The sequence below is a fragment of the Cygnus atratus genome, chromosome 1 (genome assembly GCF_013377495.2).
Source record: "Cygnus atratus isolate AKBS03 ecotype Queensland, Australia chromosome 1, CAtr_DNAZoo_HiC_assembly, whole genome shotgun sequence".
In the NCBI taxonomy this organism is placed as follows: Eukaryota; Metazoa; Chordata; class Aves; order Anseriformes; family Anatidae; genus Cygnus; species Cygnus atratus.
The window spans coordinates 144,373,369-144,393,867 of NC_066362.1; the positions used below are offsets into that span (position 1 = coordinate 144,373,369).

The 20,499-nt window shown below is 37.7% G+C and overlaps 1 protein-coding gene across 3 annotated transcripts in view; it reads right to left on the reverse strand.

The window, feature by feature from the left end:
* Positions 1–3,961: 3,961 nt before the first annotated feature.
* Positions 3,962–20,499, reverse strand: part of SEPTIN10 (septin 10) — a 29,448-nt gene continuing 12,910 nt past the window's right edge. For 2 of the 3 annotated variants that reach the window (XM_035565596.2, XM_035565597.1), the window contains exons 5-11: positions 20,024–20,185; positions 18,377–18,473; positions 17,642–17,810; positions 12,395–12,460; positions 9,404–9,536; positions 6,414–6,604; positions 3,962–4,828 (exon numbers count right to left, since the gene is read on the reverse strand). In XM_035565596.2, coding sequence (XP_035421489.1) covers positions 4,813–4,828; positions 6,414–6,604; positions 9,404–9,536; positions 12,395–12,460; positions 17,642–17,810; positions 18,377–18,473; positions 20,024–20,185 — 834 coding nt within the window. In that variant the 3' untranslated portion in view covers positions 3,962–4,812. The remainder of the gene's footprint in view (positions 4,829–6,413; positions 6,605–9,403; positions 9,537–12,394; positions 12,461–17,641; positions 17,811–18,376; positions 18,474–20,023; positions 20,186–20,499) is intronic. The other variant, XM_035565598.1, reaches the window with a different exon arrangement.

Sequence of the window (20,499 nt, forward strand, 5' to 3'; positions counted from 1 at the left end):
GTACAGTTTTGGAGACATTAAACTTGTACTTTAGTACCTCTCAAACCTAAGTGACTGGGAAATCTAGAAGCAACAGCATAAAAACAGCATAAAAGCTATGATGGGTTTATTTCTGTGGCTTATTTACATTGACGGTGTGCAAATGTAATAATAATAATTAAAAAAAAAACTAATTATGCTTAAAAATCTAAGCCCTATCCACTGTGGGTTTCATCTTCTATCTGCAAATGTAAGTAGTACCTTCCCACTTTTGAATATATTTTGTGCAAATAAATGTATCAAAGATTGAGAAGCACTCAGAAATACTCTGACTTGCCCATGATTTTTTTTCCTCTGAGAAGCTAATATTAGCAAAAAAGCTTCTGTAACTTCAGAAGCAAAACAAACACTCCAATCTCAAACTCCATCCAGTGAAGTTATTTCTCACATATATACATTTGCATTGTGCTTTTGTACATTTTAAATTATTAGGGGCATAGAATGATTTGACCTTGGGGCAAAGCTTGGATGTCATTCATCGCCTGCGAACATGGCCATAAAACAGCATCTGTGTTTCGTATTCCTCAGTACAGTTCATCAGTCTCGCCTGCTGCGTTTCTAGACGGCAGCTAGTAAGAATCCCTCGCTGGAGTCCGTAAGCCAGACGAGTGTTTAACAGAATGACAGGGGCGCTAACACACACTGGAGAGGAGGTCGTGACATAGTTCGGCATTTCTCACCTCTCCAGCTGTTCGCACACCTCATCAGGACAGCTCAGCTGGTTCTCCCCAACTGCACCGGGACCATCACGTTTCCCCAGAAAAGCAAGAACCTCTACGCTGCCAAGTCCCAAAGACTGCAGATCCAATTCCTCAAGAGCACAGAACTGCCGTAATAACGCTGATTCTTTGGGGAAGGCATCCCTGCCCACGGCAGGGGGTTGGAACTGGGTGATCTTTCAGGTCCCTCCCAACCCAAACCTTTCTGTGGTTCTATGACTGTTTCAAAATGCATTTTTGCTGTTCCTGAGCTATGGGGATAGCCTTCTGACAGCCTGCCAAAGTTTTAGCTGATAAACAGGAGATTTATGATTCCCTCTCACAACACCACCAGAAGCTGAAAGTCTCGGAGCCGCAGAAGTGCAGAACTTCAAGTTCTCAAAAATCACGAGGAACACTATGTGCCCAGGAACCCCCTCAGTCTCTTCTTGATGGAAAGCATCAGCCCCTCCGAAAGCATGCAGACTGACGGGGGGCTAAGGCTTTCCTATTGCCAACACAAGGGAACGCAGAAGTTGCCAGCAGGCATCGAGACCAAGCATTACATACTACAGTGGTCTCTTCATATTGATCAGGGATCTCAAATCCTGGGGACCACTCTTTTCAATCCACTTTAATACGTACTTCATCAGGTTACCTACAAGGATGTTATGGGAGACAGCACTGAAAGGCTTGCTGAAGCTGAAACAAATAACACTCACAGCTCTTACTTCACCCACTGATTTTGTTGTAGAAGGCTGTCAGGCCAGTCAAGCATGATTTCCCCTTTGTGAATCCATGCTGTCTAGTCCTAGTCCCGATCACCCTTAAATACCTTGTGTGACAGCAATGGGACACAGCTTGGGCTTTTCTAGCTGTGCAGATGACATAGGGGATGACAGTCTGAGCAATTAAAACAACCGGGATCTTCAGCAATTTGTAAATGCTTTGGTACAACAGAAAGCTTTCAAATCAGGAACATGTGAAAAATAAGCCCCCACAAAATATATATATATATATATATATATATACATACATATATATATAAACACACACACATCTGTAGGCTAAGATGTGACTGAGGTGAATTAAAATACCTTTGACACTTGAGGGAAATCTCGAAGATCCAGGAGTAGAACTCAGCATTCCCGGCCCTTAGTTCAATGCTTGCTTTGTCTCTAGCTACACAAAATAGAGGCCATAGTAAATGTATCAAAATGAAGTTACAAGACTATAAAACACACTAGAAAATGATTATTTTCAGTACTTTAATCCTCTCCGGTTAAGTACATGCGTAATTTGCTAGTCATAGCTGACAAAAATGGAAGCCACATCCTTCGAGCGCACCCTAATGAAAATAGTGCTGAATCCCTTTTTCTGGTTTAAAATCCTGAAAGCATCTCTACTTTGCAGCACTTTGCTGCTTTGATAGAAGGGTCTGGGTTAAAAAATATATACAGGAAAATAAGCAGAGACAGATGCCTCAGTACCTTATAAAAATCCTAATGGGTAATTTGCCTGGCTGAATTACACTAAATTATTTTCTGCAGTGATTGACTGAATGTGAACTGTGCAAGTCTTCCACAATGGTCTTGAAAAGCAGTCATTTTTCTTTTATTGTCCTTTCTATACAGAAATGATGTTGCTACTATTATGGAAAAGGTTCATGTTTCCATAATTTAGAATGATCCAGTAAAGTCCACAGCATGCTTAATTTTGGAAGAGCTGTATATTTCTATTTCCACAGCACGACTCGAAATGTTTCTGTCATCAAATATGTTGGCAATGCTACCCTGTTAGCAGAAGATTAAGATAAAAACATTAATGCGTCCTGGCTGTCTTTTCATAGTAGTCATTTAAAGATATAGTTAAGCACAAATACACCATAGATATATGGAAAGGATCAAAAAAGGAAAAGGTTTTGCAAGGGAACAGATGTCAGAGTAGCCACTACAGAATCCGTAATAATAAGAGACCTTTTATTAAGGTCTTGAAAGCACTGCATCTGCAAGATGAACATCTCAGAAGTGTTCAATTAAAAAGCACATAGTTAACACAAGATATAGCGAAACATTTTTTTATTTTTATAATTTACTACCTCTATTACTTCTCCTTTTTCAGGAGATACTGCTAGCTGTTCCTTTCTAATTCCTTGAACTCCATTTGACCGTCAGGTTGTGATGTGCACTTGCGTGCTTATCTGGTATCTAATCTTTAGGGTAACTTACATAAAATGATTATGGAATTTCCTGCACCTACAGATGACTCTCCACAGCTTCAATGGATCTCAGGAAAAAAAAAAAATTAATCCATTATCTCTCAGATCATCCTGTGCTACAAGTGAACTAACAAACTCCCTTCAACTGTCTCCTGTTGCAGAGCCCCATGCAGGTGCCTGCACCAGTTCTGTTTTGCTGCCGAGTCCCGCAGGGTCCACGTGGACCCCCCAAGCTAACACGTGCGCGCCAGCATAAACCAATCCTGACCACGATGTGGTATCATACAGCATCATTCAGAGTTCCCAGCCGTCACAGCACAGCATATCCTCCAGTACTGGCCAAGCGCAAAGCTAGTCAGGGCAAACTGCTTAACCATCTCCAGCTTCGTCCCCAGCTAAGGGGCCCCATTACAGCCACCTAAGTCCACCTTTCGATGCAGTTTTGCAATGCTCACGAAGAGACGTGCTTCTAATCAGACAGACGCAAGCGGCCAAGTCAGTGGCACAAAAACAAACAAAAAGTACAATCTGTCATCATGCTAAATTTGCTCAGGAAGGAGCGATCAGGCAACAAACACAGGGCCAGTTTTCTTCTCACAAAAGAAGTGTCAGATGCTGGCTTAGTTCCTCTTAACCTTTCCCTCCTATGTTACAGGCTGCTTTGGCTGTGGAACTGACTGAATTAGCTGTTTGAGCCTTTCCTGGCCAATTAAGGGTTTACATACCATATATTCCCTCCCATTGCTATGGAACTGAAGAAAAACCATCTTATGGGCAACACTCTGTGAATAAAATAGACAAATCCTGGTCTTAAGTACAGTGGTATATGGCAAGTCATATTGCCTTTCCAACACAGCATTCACACTCACCTAGTTTTTCCAATCGATAAATGACTTAAGATATTTTAAACAGATGCAATACATTTATGCTTTTCCAGATGAATGTGGAATCCAACTCCTTGGTTTTAATAACAAGGGAGGGAGAGGAAGATAAACAACACAAGCGCTTAAGCAAAGTATTTTATTTCTATCAACTTAGCACTTCACTTTTTAGAAGTCATACAAAACACCTTCAGAGAATGTCACCTCTTAGAGAACGTTTCCGATGAGTTGCAACTACTGAAAATACAAAAACATTTGAAACTTGTTTTAACCTGAAGCTCTTGAAGTTGTTTTTGTAAAGTTTCATCTCTGCTGTAACTGAGCACCAGTCACAAGCAACAAGAAGTTGTAGGTACTTTCCAAATTGTTAGTAATGTCAGATAAAATATCATGCAACAGTGCAGCATTGCAAAAATATCTCAGTAAGTTTTGATTACAAAGGTTGTATCAGAAAAATAGGACAGTGCTTGTACATAAAAGCCTATACATAAACCAGTCAGCAAAATCAGTAAATGGTTGCGCTATGTCAGCAGTTGTATTAAATAATATTTAGTAGACTGATCTACCAAACCATATGAAATAATAATTCTTTAGAAAATAATTCTTTAGAAAGGTTATAGTAGATATATTCACTGAATACTTTTGTACTACAGCATTCATATTATGAATGGAACTCTTCATGGCATGCGCATTTTCTTTGGTACAATGCACTTAAAATGAATGCAGGTTGGCCACATACGTAAAGTAAGTGCACATCAAGGCAGACACATCCTATGAAGTCCACAGTGACACTGACAGTAATTGCCACACCGGATGCGTGTGGATCATGTTTAAAAATTCTTCTCTTGTAGCCTGTGGCAACGAGATTCTCCAATTCCTTTAGTAAGAAACCGCAACTCCTCCACCTCCAAAAGCACACTGTGAATCACAGCTTCCTCAAGAGAAATTATCAGTATTGCTTCTTCTATCAGCAGCATTACATAAAGCCGGAACTGAAAAACAAAACCAAGCATATGAACTGTGCCATCCTCTGAAGAAATACAGCTAAAACAGAGAAAACAAATCTGGGAATCTTCTCAACTTGAGAGTTAATCGCAGCAGTACACATATTGACTTACGTTACCAATGATTCCACTTTCATATATAACTCCATTTTCTCCTATGAAGACATGCTGAGAGAGCTGGGGGTGTTCAGCCTGAAGACGAGAAGGCTCCAGGGAGACCTCATTGCACCTTTTCATTACTTCAATGGGGCTTATAAAAAAGATGAAGAGCATCTTTTCGCTCAGGCACATAATGACAGGATAAGGGGGAATGGTTTTAAACTAAAAGAGGGGAGATTCAGATTAGATGTTAGGAGGAAATTCCTCACTCAGAGGGTGGTGAGGCCCTGGCACAGGCTGCCCAGAGAAGCTGTGGATGCCCCATCCCTGGAGGTGCTCAAGGCCAGGCTGGATGGGGCTTTGGGCAGCCTGGTCTGGTGGGAGGTGTCCCTGCCCATGGCAGGGGGGTGGAACAAGGTTATCTTTATGATCCTTTCCAACCCACCCAAGCCCTTCTATGATTCTACGAAAAAGGAGTCTAGGAAAAGGAACTTAGTAACAACTTAGTAATATTACTCAAAATTAGAAAAAAGGGGGGGGGGGGGGGGGGGGGCAAAACCAAAAGCAGGCTGCTAGCATACATCCCAAAAATGTCAAAGCTGTCCTGTTGATATTTGTGGCAGTAGGTGCATCTATGTAGCTTCTGAAGTTTTTCATAATCTAGCAGTTATGCATGACTTGTGTACAACAAAATCTGCTTTCAATTGCAACAAGACATTAACCAATCCAATTTTATCTGCAGTAAAGTTGTAACCTATCAGGATCAAAAAATAATAAATTAACTGACAACATCTCTTGTTTTTGTTACTTTATTTAATGTCTATTTATGAAGATGAGCATGTTGTTCTGGAGACTACCTTCAAATGTCTTTCTAAAATTTCACAATTTGTTCAAGCTTTTATTTTTTGGTGGAGAGGGAAGAAACATCAATATGCTCTGAAAGTGAGATGTGCATCAGGTCATACTCCGCACTTGGTGTAATTTTACAGCCAATTTTATCTCCTCTCAAAAGTCTGCAATAGGAAGACACATCTAGCGTTATGGGACAACAGCAGTTGGACAGCTTCATAAAACTAACATATGCTACATTCAAAACCTGAGCGCTGCAATCAAATACTATTTCTGGAATTCCCTGGGTGAATTTCTCTCCCTCTCTAACTTCTCCCTCTCGCTCTGTTCGTGAACATTCACAGTTTCTTCATTTCTGATATCAAAGCACAGGAGTTCAAGTCGAAAACCTTGCTCCCTTAATGGGGGGAAAGAAAAAAAAAAAGAAAACTCATAGAATATACAGCAATTACTCTAAATGTTAATCTTAGAGCCAGAGATCCAAGCATGATAGTATTTTACACACTTCTATCTTCTTAGCACATAACACTTGTATCTTTTCTAAAAGATTACTAAAAGTTGTGTTATAAAAGTGAAACGTAAAGCATTTTTATTGCCATTTCTGATGACTAGCATCAGCACTTACTTTTTGCGGTCCTTGTCTCTCTTCAGACTAACAACAGGAGTAGAGACAAATGCTTGTGTTTGGAGTAATTCAGCATTAGCTTTCTTCTTATTAAACATAGCTATGTCATCTTCTAGAGCTCTTTTCTTTTTCTCTAATTTCAGTTTCTCTTCTTGATGCATTAGCATAAGATGATCAAATTTAGTCTGTATCTATTTAAAGAAAGCACAAAAAGTGCATTCTGAATTCGTAGCACAAGGTGGGGCTATCACAAAACAAATACACAGCAATTAAACAATAAAAGCTACCTCAGCTTGCACTGAAAATCACACAAAATTGCAGTTCTTTCCCAAAACTGAGAAGACTAAAAATCAACAATCCAGAAGAATAATATTTATATCAGATTTTTCTCCTGGATGCCAAGTGACTGCATACAAAGTAAGGGGTGAAAACCATGGAATGCAGTAAGTGTTAGATTTACTATGGGATATACCTTAATTACATCAAAAATAAGGAGTTCTTTAGATAGGAAACAATCATCAACAAAATTATTAAATGAGGATGGGTCAGGCAAAATCTGCTTCCCTATAACCAGATGGACAAGAAGCCATACATACTTTAGTTACGCAGGTATGTATTTTAAAATGTTTATTAATTACATGTATATATTAACGTACACACCCGATAAGTCTAGTTGGAAGAGTTACTTGTGAGCTGTCAGCAGTTAACTGCTTTTCTGCAGCAATAAGTCTTTGTTCTTTTGATGTGTTAATGGATCCTACTCTTGGGATGTACTGGATAAGCTTAAACATACTGTGTAGCTGTGCACGATAACCAAAGGGTTATGCCTCACTTCTTCACCCCCCATACTCACCTAAAATCCTGCTTTGGTATCCTTGTGACCAGCTGGATCAAGATGCTGATCTGGCTGAAAACTGTAACCCTACCAAAATACCCCTGGATTTCAATTGTGTCATATCTCCGATCCAGCTGAATAGATTGAACATTTACGATCTACGTGCACAGCTGCAGACTCAAGTGAACTATAATGCTTGCTGAAGTACAACGTTTGTGCCCCTAAATTACGTAAATATAGAAGTGGTGTAACTCAACCTGAGCTAAGCTATTCTGGTACAAAAAGCAGTGAGATTTCCATCTCGAGCAAAGGAACTAAAAGATAACTATAACTAATACTATAAATGTATCAGTTTGCCTATCCTATATAGCAGAGCTGTTAGATTTTATAAACGTGTGTATGTATCCTTTCGTTATTTATTTAATTACAACAGTTAATCAGATGCATTGCTGTACTGGGTCTGGCTGGGATGGAGCTAGCTTTCCCTGCAGCAAACATAAGATCCTAAGCAGTCCTAAGCTTAGTTCTACAACTCAGGAGCAGTAATGCTGCACATTGTCACTACAAGTTTCTTCTAAATGAAGGACATGAAAGCAATCTCAGGTACAACAGAAACTCCTGTTTTCACTTCCATACACACATACATGCTTCTGGGAGAGCAAGCAGCGAGAGTATACGACAAATGTTCTTTAGAAGTGACTGCATTATCACTTTCTCGCATCAGGAACTGGGAAAACTAATATCCATAATTCAACGGCACTACGCAGAGCTCGCAGAAACTGCGTGGTAGAAAGCATAGAAGGGAAAATATCAAAGGCTATCACGGACAATGTGCAAGACCTAGCTGTGCCTACTTGGAACACAGCCAAATATTATTCCAACTGGATAGCCTCATACTCAGAAGGATTGAGCCTGATTTTCTTCCTCGACCCGGAGCACAGGGGATTTAACAGGTTTAGAAAACAAAATGCTCCTCGTATTTAAAATGTGCATCTGAACATCTTGCAAAGAAGTGCTGCATCTTTGCTGGGAGACTGAGGTACGAAAAGAACATTAATAAACAAACAGATTTCCAATTTCAATTAAACCACTGTTTGAATATAAATACATATGACCATGACAGAGTCTGGCAGAAAGTAGATCAGAAGATCCTGTTTTGCTGGTGCAGTTTGACAGAACTACATCTTCAATAACATATTCAAGAAATGTTCCACATTCACAAATTCCAGGTATTTGACATTAGACAGGGATCTAGAAGTTGTAATATATTGATTTTTTCATTACCTGCTAAAACTCTTAAGGTAATTGGAAGCAGATTTAAAAACAAAACAAACAAACAAACGCTTTCAAACCTCTCAACGTGCAGGTTGAGAATATATTAAGTAACTGAACCTGGAGGTCATGCAAACATACATGCCCTACTACTTGAGATGAAAAACAACCCATGTGATTTTTTTCCTGAGATCTTGGTTTTACAGTGAAATGATTCTATAAAGCATACATTTAGATTACCAACACAATGACCTTACACCCAAAGTAAGGTACATAAATTGATCAGTATCTTCCAAGCACTAAATAAGATACTTTCCCCTATTTTCAAAACATTCCAAAATTTACCACAATTTATCAATTTGCTATTGTATTTTAACACTCAGACGACAGCTGTTATGATACTCTTTTCTGCTTAAAACCTCACTACGAAACTCATTTCTACCACAATGTACAAAAAAATTGCAATTGCATGGTACAATAGTGACTAGGCCACGATTAACCACTGTGAATTGCCAAAATGTGATTTTTAGAGGCCCCAGTACGCAGCCTATTCTTCCAGCACCTATGCCTGCAAAGCACCTACTGTACTGATACACATAACCATTATATTCATCACTCTTTTACGTCACTGTATTTCTTCCTACTCTACTGACTTGGTCCCAGCTATCCACCAAAACTTACAGATCATAAGTTCTCTCACCCCAAAAAAGACCGATTAGACTAGCAAATAAGTGGCAATCTGCTAATCTAATCTGTGTAACCAATCTACTTTTGATTTTAAGTATTACTGCCACCTAAATATTAGAAAATTATAAAGATCAACTAGTGATTTTGCTAAGAACAAATCACAGCAAACAAACTTGAGGCAGACAGGCATGCTTACTTGTTGCTCTGCTTCTTTCAATATTGTCTCTTTCTCCTTCACTCTCTGCACAAAGTGTTGTCTCATCTCCTCCTCCTTTCTTTGCAGCTCAAGGTAGAACTCATGTCTCTTTGCCTCATAGGCTTCCTGCAGACTGAAGTCCAAAAATGTTAGCAAGTCTCTACCATGCTTCTTTATTCGATCTGGAAAACTAACAACTGGGAACATTATTTAAACAATCCATATCCATAATGAAATAATAACTATCACAGTTCTTCACATAAAAATTCATAAACAAACTTCAGTAGAAAGTTTCTTTCAGTAGAAATCTTCTAAATTTTGATGTAAGTAAACATCCCTACATAAAATTATTTAAGCTAACAGATCCAGGGCACTTTATACTACAAAGGAAATAAAGCAAGTTAGGAAACTCATGTTCTAAAAGACTGGAGTGTTATAACTTTCTGCCTCCAACATGAATAATCTTTTTGTTGAAGTTACTTATCAATAAAGGCACTAAAATTGCCAGAAAAATCCCCCCAAACTTCTGCAAAATTAAAACCTCAGTCTTAACATAGGATGTTACAAAAACAACGCATCTGGAGCATTAACACAACAAACCGGTTATTCACCCATCATATTATGTACTTGTCTAGCCGTATGCTGGGCATTTTGTCCAGAAGGATGCTGTCAGGAACTGTACCAAAAGCTTTGCTGAATTCCAAAAAGATTACATCAACTGGCTTCCCTTGGTCAACTAGATGTTGCTCAACCTTGTCATAAAAGAAAATTAGGTTCGTTACACAGGACTTTCCCCTCGTGAACCTGTGCTGGCTGTGACCAGAGACTGCATTGTCTTTCAAGCGTTTTTCAGTAACTCCCGGAATAATCTTCTCCATAATTTTAACAGGCACTGAAGTGAGACTGAGAGGCTTGTGATTACCAGGATCTTCTTTCCCACCCTTCTTGAAAACTGGGACAACATCTGCCAGCTTCCAGTCAACTGGGGCCTCTCCAGATTCCCAAGACCATTGAAAAATAATTGAGAGGTCTCACAATGACATCAGTGGGTATTTTCAGTATCTCATGCCTTTCTTTCCATTTTTTCTAAACTTATTCTAGTAGACATCAACATGCAAGACCATTTTCTTTCCTTTGAAAAACAGGTACTTGAAATTGAGAAACTTATTTTGTATCAAAGCACATCATAGCACACTAAAAGGTGCTGATAATTTATACAAATACTACCATAGACTTAGTATTTTTGAGGTACATACCACAACTTTCTGTCAGCACTGTGGAGACAGGAAAGTTGTTCTTCTCAGGGAAAAAAGAATACAGCCTGTATACAGATGTAATTCATACCCCAAAGAGCAGGCTATATTTGAAAAGCATACCTATTTAGCGACGCAAGTCTTCCAACAAAACATTTACCACACAACTTCTTTAAATCACGATTCCACAAAAGCTGGAACTGGTGGATCAGAGTTGTGATTGTTGTTATCACAAAACCAAAAGGATCTCCCCAGTGTCTCGTAGGGCTTATAAACGCATCAAAACTTTGATAATATTCTCTCTTTATTCTGGGGCTACTCTTGTACACCATTCAACACTTCCTGAAAGCTGACTAGTCAGCCTTTCTCAGTTATCATGAGTTGCTATTCCTTTGCCAGGAATCTCATGTCTTTCATTCTGATGTAAATATATAATATATATATATATACATAGTATATACTTATATATTTTATATATACAAATATAAAATACTTAAACCAGCTTTATGTTATTAATATATTAATTTGAATTTAAATGCATTATACACACACTTTTGAGCCCATTTTTAAGTCTCATTCTTAATTTTTTACTATTTTTATTGAAAGGGTTCTTAAATGGAAGGACTTATGAAACAGGACATCTAAAAACTTAATAATTTGGAGCAACAGTAAGATGAAATATCTCTTATTTATTTAAACTTATGATGACTGGGCAATTTCCCAATCCCGAAGTTACATAGTTTTATTAAAAATATAAACAAAGAGAGAAATCATCTTGAAATAGCACATGCAGACTTAATGTTTTCTACGATTACAAAGTCAAAGCACTTTTGCTATCCTACATTATTTGAGCCACACGTTGCAACTAAACAAGTTCCGAAGAACAACTTTCTGTTTTGTTTTTAAATCAGCTGTGAACTAATTTAGGTCATCCTGAAATTGTATCTGCCGCTTGAAACAAGGGCATGGTTTTCACACAGGTATATTAATTCACACTATCTTTGAGTTTAGACAGCATATGCACTAACAATAAAGCCACTGAACACTGGATATTCAAATGCTAAGTCTCACTATGTGCCAGTTCTGCTAGCAAACAGACTGCCTTCAGGTGCAATAAAGAAAAAAAGAAAAAGGAAAAAAAACTAAAGCAAAAGCTAGACTACAGTAACATGCTGCAATTGCACCTTTATTTCAGTATGTGCACATTTTTAGACTCAGCCTAAGCTAGCTTATCAGGTAAAATCAGCAAAGGAGCTGCCACGATATTAGTAACATATTAATACTGCAGACTCTGGATTTACTAAATAATCAAATTACACATTTAAAGAATATGAGAAACAAAAACGTACTTTTAAATCCCCCTCCCCCTCAACTGACTTGTTTTGGAAATCACAAAGAAAATAAAAGCACTTTCTGTGTTTGGCATGTCAGCAACATAAAGATCTAAAGAGTCTTTGGTTTTAGCAGCAGGGATGGGAGGTGGAAATAGTTCACCAGACTGTAAGCCAACAGGATCTTTTCAACATTACCGCATACACTACCTGCAGTAAAACACTTTTCAGTTTACCTGAAGATTGTTCTCACTGTTTCTCACATAGCACATTACAGCAAACAAATTCATGTATTCTCTCACTCTGCTTGGTTGGACCCCTATAATTTTATACCCCATTCCCTGTTTGCGAAGAAAGCGTATGCCTTACTAATCCATTACATAGCTCGTAACAGCACTATCACTTACCTTTCTACAGAAGCAAAGCTGTGACATACAGTTTTCCTATCTGTGTAAGACTTAGAACATGGAAGCCTAAAAATAAAGATGCAAATCAGACATGTTCTGTTCATAAATAAAGACTCTAACCGAAGTGAATTCAGCTCTTGGTGGAACACAACTGTTGTGTGCTTTGTGAACTTTGGGTAACAGAGATACTCAAGTAATGTTTTACAGTTTGTTCATTTAAATTTAAAATAATTGTCAGTTTTGAAAAATATACTTGGAACTTTTTGTGTAGCGTTCCAGTATCAGTTAAAGTATACCAGAAAAAAAAATTAAAGTTAACTAGTGGCAGGTACTGTTAGCAGTCCCTTGACTCAGTAGATGACTTATGTTGATACAAAGCAACACTTAGGACGTGGTAGATCTAAATATTACTGTTTTCCCAATAGGGGCTTGAAAAGCATGTATTTTAGATGGGGTTCAGTCTTGCCATAAGGAAGATAAAATATTTAGCTCAAATGCAAAGATCAACAGTTGGTCAGATGAACTCCATTCCCAAACTTCTTGAGGAAGAAGTCTAATGGCCTTTCAGATATAGTGGTTTCAATTTTTAGAATCACAGAAGCATTAAGGTTGGAAAAGACCTCCAAGATCATCTGGTCCAAGCATCCCCCTACCACCAGTATCACCCACTAAACCATGTCCCTAAGTACCACCTAGAAAATACAGCTAGAGTCATATCAACCCTCCTCTGCACATGAACTCCCTCATGTTATTGAATCCTTCCTGTTCTTCTCTCATCATCCTCAAAATAGACTGAAAATCAACATGTTTTTGCTGGGGAACTGGAAGGTCCAAATATTCCAGTTTTAGGGAGGAGTAAAGCACAGAATAGATGGTTGCTCACATACTGAGAAACTGAGACATTTAAAATGGACAAATTGTACTTCTGAACACAGAAAAACAACTAAAACAGAAAATAATTAATATCAGAGAATCCAAACACACAAGCATACAGTCTGAATATCAATCATGGGCTTTTTTCTATAGACCCATGCCTATCATTTTTCTTCTTTAAAAACCAGCACGTCCCTTAGGCAACAACACAGCGTAGATTAAAAACTGGATTTACAAAATGTCCAAATTCAAAACAGTAATAAGCCTCTCCTCCCTTGCAAACATCTAAGCTTACTAGGCACGTATATATTCACACACAAACGTCTTTCTTTATATTCCAACATGGTCAAAGAAACACAAATCTTCTTAAATATTAAAAGATGATAATAGAAGAAATTCCTAGATTTTACATCCATCAAGTAATGCACAAAATGCTTAAATCGTCCCCCAAATATTCTACTATCCATTAACTTCATTACACAAATTTAGCAGTAACATGCTTTCCAAGCTCCTTGCTGACCGTCTGCTTTTCATGGATCAGAAACCAAATTATATCTACATGACTATGTTTAGTCTTAGATGGGATGCACCATATGACGGATTGTTAATTTTTAAAATGGTTTACCATATATTGTAATTTAATCTGATATGGTAAATACGTGACTGTAATTCTTATGACCTTTTGGAATAATACCCACTAAATGACTGAACTCTTCATTAAAAAAAAAGAAGTTTTGCATATTGTTTTCGCAAGGTATATGAATTAGATTCATTAAGCTCCCAACTACCCGTTACTTTCAGTTATGCTAGTTATTGTTATCCAATTTGAATATATAATGGTTTGAAAAAATCCCAGTATAAGCAAGGTGTTCTGAAAACCACAAAATTAATAGCTTACATTCTGGTGGATGATATTTTATATTCTACTATTCCCTCAATTATTCTAAAGACTGAAGTCCTACCTACGTCTTTATACCTTTTTAACTATACAATTAGAATCCCTTCAGACTTCCTAAGTATTGTTTACTTATTGGGAGTACCCTCACAGATCTTTTACGTGCAGTATCCTTAGGTACTTCCAAATCACCCATAACCCTCTCATAGAATTACAATACGGCCAAGTTCCCAAGAATTACAGAAGACAGTACTTGATTCATTCAGATGTAAGAATTCACTGGTAACTAATGCACACTGGCTGGCCAACATCGGTAAGAGCCGAGGTCTTCTGTTTTTCCTGCAGTGAGAGTATCAATTGGATAATTCCCTGGAAGCATCCAGCACTAGCAACCAACTGAAGTTGGAAAATGGACAGCGGGTTCAGAAGTTGTTAGGGAGAGACTGACAAATTCATAGGGCAAACTTTAATTTCCCTGGAATCTGGTTAACAAATAAATTAATTTTTAGAATGCAGTTGCAAATAAACAAAAAGTTAGTATGACACAAATTCACAAAAAAAAAATAGAATTATGGAATTGTTATTTTTAAGAGTGTACACAAGACAGTCATTTCAGACTGCTCCTGACTTTACTTTCCCTCCTCCCACCTAAAAATAAAGGTGCAAATATATTTTCAGTTGCATCCTGAAAACATCTTTTTCCACATCTTCCATGAAAATATGATATACATCTGGACATAAAAGATTTCAAGCTTCTCATAAAAAGTGAAGCTTGGCAACTTTTTTTTTTCCACATGTAAGAGCTAAAACCTTTACAGATGTCTGTCTGTAACTTATCTCATAAGGTACCTGAAAATCCAGGAATTACTGGTTTTGCTTTGCACTGGCATACAGTTTTGGATGAATAAATTACTATTTTACTTTTAAATCCAAAAGAGTTGTACAGAACCTCCACAAGTAGTTTCTTCACAATGTGCAAAAAGGTAGGGCATGTTAGCTACTCAAATGCTACAAACACCAGTGCTGCCAAAACAGCCAATTACTCAAGTCTAGCAGAAATTTTCTGAATTTACGTAAAACAACCCAATCAGATGACCAAATTTAGCATGTAAGCAGCTACATCGCAGGCATAAAATACAACTTTTTAACATGCATTTAGACCATTATTTATGCAAGAGACGTGGAATTCTAAAAATCAGTTATGTACTGCTATGTGTATTAACTAGACTTTAAAGCTCTTAGAATCCATGCATGTACATTATAAATATATTTGAGGACAAATAAGATGAATAGAATTCAAAAGTACGTATTTGCTTACAAGAACATTATAGTCCCTATTCAGAAAGATATTTAAATTCACAGGTCAGCAAAATGGGAACCTCCTCTATGGAAAGAGACATTTTCTATCACAGCACTGAGGATACCACATTTGAAGGTTTCATTGGTAGCTCCATAAAGCACCTTACGGATAAGGCTACGTTAGTCTGCTAATTACACCACATACAGATCCTCTGCATTCTCTCCCCTTTCTTGGTATCATAAAGCTTCTCTCCCAGAAGACCAAATGCCTTCTCTTTCAGACCTCAATGCCATTCACTATGCCACACATCCTAGATCCAGTCCCACTTGTTTCTTCCTGTCTCAGTAAGTCTGGGAAAAAGTTAATTTTTCTAGATTCTTATGCAATATTTATTCTCATCCTTCCAAAACAATGAAATTATCAACAGGCATGATTTACCAAAACTAATTTCTTAAGAGCACTGTTTTGCCCCATCATTCTCAATAAACTGATGTATAGCGAGCCTTATGTAAAAAACAACACACGAGAGTGAACGCAGCTTTTCTCTAACTCCATGAAGGAATTTATTTCTAAATCAACTTCTGATGTGTAAAATACTATGACATTCTGATACAAACCTGCCACTTTATACTGTAAGCAAAGTGCCAACTGTTTAGGGGTGTCGCAAAGACAATTTTTGAATTTGTGGCATAAAATATACTTTAATGTACATGTTAATTTTTATAATTTAAGAATGCTTATCTTGAAATGGCTGTACACTGTGAAATTCAAGTTCAGAAAAGCAAAAGGTACTGCAGTCAATACTGCTATAAACACATCTATATAAAGGCTTTCCCTGGATAAAGCAAGTAAGGTATCAGCTGTTAGTGTACATTCTTAAACCCAAAGAAATGTCTGTGGTCAATTTCAGTGGGCTTTAAATCTCAGTCACCTTTGGTCCTCTATTCGCAAAAAGGATTTGTTCCCTTCTTAAGTCCAATGTCTTCCTTGACCACATTACTCTTATTTGTTATTCTTTGACCAATGTATAAATTAGATCTAGAAGAAATCTAGAAGCGGAAGAAATGCTGCAACACACTATGAGTTATAGTAATTGCAACTGCTTTACAACTTCTGCATGAAGTACAGGTGAAAGCAAAGAATTTAAGCCACTAAAAACAGTGATTTGGAGGGAAGCTATCTATTTTTACCAGAACAGAATGGGTAAAGACAGTCTGGATCACTGAACGAACAGGTTTTTTTACTTGTTTTACTTAAAGCACTAGAAACTGTTTTTAATGCAAATCCATATTTTGTTTTCATGTCTTGTTTAAGTGGGTATTTTCCAAAATAACTATGCAGTAATACCACTTTGCTAAATCATGAACACTTTGAAGACTTCTGAAGCATCAGTTTTTCCCTATAAGCATATTAACAACTGGCAACTTGCAAAATACAGTCCTACATATAAAATGACCAAAGGAAGTTGGAAAAGGAAAAGGGAAATGACAGAAACTGAAATAATGATTAAACAAGCTGGATATAGAAATTGTAAATACTTCCTACAGAAAAAAAGCTTTCCTACATGAAACAACCAAGTGTCTCTAACCCCTAATCCTCTAATAACGTCCTATAGGCTAGCAAGAGATTTCTTGACCTGAAAAGGCTAGACACTTGTTATTACAGCACATAATGTGGGAAGTCAACGGTGTAACCAATGATTTTGCAAACGTTTTTGGTTCACTTCCTTTTGAGTCCAACCAAACCATTGTTCAGAATCAGACACTGTTAAGAGAAAAAGTAAAACAGCATTCTAATGTATAATGAAAATATTTTAAAAGGCATAAGGTGTACGTACCTGAGGAAAATGAACATCCTCCATGCTGAAAATTAAAATCCTCACGTTTTTTATAACAGACATATTTCAGAAGTACAACTAGCTCATACGTCTGTAAAAGCAATGCTCATATAATCCCGTATCCTGCTCCATGAAGATAACTGAATGAACATGTATGTACTTACTCCGATTAAAAAATAAATAAATACATAAAAATTCTCTTTCTCAGAAGAACTGTATGAACCTTGTGTGTATGAACCTCTTAGAAGAACAAGTATGAACCTTGTTCTGTATTGCATTGATACAGTCAAATGAGAAGTGAATGAAAGCTGAAAGCCAGTGCTGTACATGAAAATCCTTTACCTTACTGGTTTGTTCTCAGGGCCAATGTCTCTGAAGCCCATCTCTTCCAGTCTGCAGCGCCTGTACAGCTCATAATGGCGTGCATGAGTCTGTTCTCTTAAGTCTTCCATATTTGTGCAAATAAGCATCTCACGAAGCTTCACAAAGTCACAGTGGTTCTCATTTTCCACTAATCAGTTGCAAGAGGGAAATTTAATTATTACACACAAGTACATAAATTATCAATATATATTTTAAATAGTATTGAGATCCTTTTATTTTGTTTACTAGCTATACTTCCAGGAAAAGGTATCTGTATTTGTTGTACCTCTTAGACTTCCCTGTAATTTCTAATATAGACACTGAAGCACTAACTGTAAGTACCAGTAAACATGTTCTAACATGTCCTGATTTCCCATTTGAATTGAACAAAAATCAATTTCTTTCTTTTTTGCTCTTCTGTTCTGACAATCATGAAACTTTAAAATTTGGTAGCGCTGGGGGCACTGCCACAATACTAACCTACATAAGTATTACATATACCACCTCACAGCTTGATTCCAGGGATGCATCAGTGTTGAAACTACCAGTTACTGCAAACCTCAAATATTAATTACTAAATTCCCTGAACTGTTTACCCAAAATACAATCTATATGACATGAGTGGCTAATAACAGCCACTTTTAAAATTAGTGAATTCTACAATTTAAAAATAAAAAAATAAAAACATAAAAATACCTTTGAGAATTCAGTTACCTTGTACGATGCCCCAAGGGTATTGACGAGCTTTCACCATTTTGTTTCCAATTTTCACCTCTTCCGTACTTCCTACTACAGCAAATGGCAAGTGACCCTGTAAAAGTCACACCAACACGGCCTTATCTCTCCGCGTTCTTACGTAAGAATTGAAAAGCAAACACTTCAAAAATAAACCGGGGGGGGGGACATGGATGACGGGACACACCACCATTTCAGAAAAAGGCAGTTTCGAGCCAAACCCTACTTTGAAGGGATCTTCTTTGCTAGGCAAACCACTCATTCAAAAGTCAAGTTACACTGACAAAGCCAGGAGGAGCGACTGGTAGACCAGACGGCTGTGCTGCCATTCAGAGGAACCTGTCAGGCTGGAGAAATGGGCTGACACAAACCTGGTGCAGTTCAACCAAAGGAAATGCCAAGGAGGAACAACCCCATGCTCCAGCAGATGCTGAGCGCAGACTGACTGGAAAGCCTCTTGACAGAAATAGACACGGGGATCCTGGTGGACAACAGGTGGAACCTGATCCGGCATGTTTGTCCTCACAGCAAAGTAGGCCAACATCCTGGGCTGAATCAGGAAGAGCATCACCGGTACATAAATGTCTCTGCCACTCTTATTTGTACACAACCAGAGCTTGAATCCGTGGTATCAGCTTGGAGACAATCACAGGTCTGGACCTGAGATGTTGTTACTACTATGGGCTCTGCCAAGTGACCAGAAATACAGGACTGGGTGCTGCCTGTCTGGGTGCTGACCCACTACAACTGACCAAATAAAGATTTATCACTAACTGGGAACAAATCTTTAGAAAAGCATGACATTGCCTAAGTAACAGAAAACAACCTCTGCCCACAGAAGACTCTGTTTCTGAATGATGTTCAGAGTCCCTGGCACAAAGGATGGAGGCTGGGGCTGCAGAGCCAAGTACTTCCACATATCGGTTCCTCCTCCGTGATTTCAAAATCAAGTACACGCTGGGATAAGATACAAACATATGCAGATGAACAGCAGATACAGATGGAGTGCTTAAAATACTCAAGTCTAGCTTTACAAGCTTAGTTTAACCTGGCAGGTACCACTGGGACAATCTGAAAGCACAGCAGTAAAAAAGACAGAAGTATATCTGACTTAGTAATTCCCAAAGAAAATTTGTCCTTATCTGGAAGGACAGCAACAGATAAAAGTAAAAAGCAAATGCAAAAAAAAAAATTGCAATCATAAAGACCAGAGAAAACTGGAGAAGTGAGGCACTTTAATATCTTCCATAACAGATGTGAGATAACGTTCGCTATGGAAAAGAGCAAATCCAATCTGTCCACTTATGTTAGTGATTATGTTTTAATTATCCAGAAACTAGGAAAAGTATTTCTGAGGGAGATCCTCTTTTCTGTTGCTGAGCCAGGAAAGAAAAAGCCTTCTAAAACAAGCAGCATCAACAGCAGAGGGACAAGAAGACTCGGGGGAGGGAGGGCAGCGGAAGCCCAAAAACATAGGAGCTTTTTAAGGAGAGAGAAGATAAAAATCCAACTTGCTGCAAATACAAACCCATAAGCCTCAGAATAATCGTGGAAGAATGGGCATGAATCAGCACTAGAGAGTGATGCTTTAATATTGAAATATTAATGTCATTGCCATTTACTTACATTCATGATGGTATTAACTTGAGAAACGGTTTCATCATCAGTTGGAAACTGGTATATCTGGACATCGTTGCTAACTAATTCACTCATGAGATTGTTTTTGAACTTCTGCAGTTCTGTTTTTGAAATGCTGTCTGCTTTGCTTATAATTGGTATAATGTTCACCTGTTAATGACACAAATTATATGGAATGTGTAAGACTTCAATTTTGAGATGACAACTTTTATGAATGTAACTGTTTGGTGATAAGCTCTTCAAAACTTTCCTCTCAGTCTAAACTTTCCCATCAATATCTGATGAGTTTCAACAATAACACAGAAAGCTTCACAAACCATTAAAAAAAGTATTCATTGGCATCATCTTAACAAAATAATAACATATTATTTAATGTATTTCCTTGTAAGTGACTCTGAGAAAAGAAGAAGGAAGGAGAACTCATACAGTGGAGTACTCAAAGATAAGATCAGCGATGTCTACCT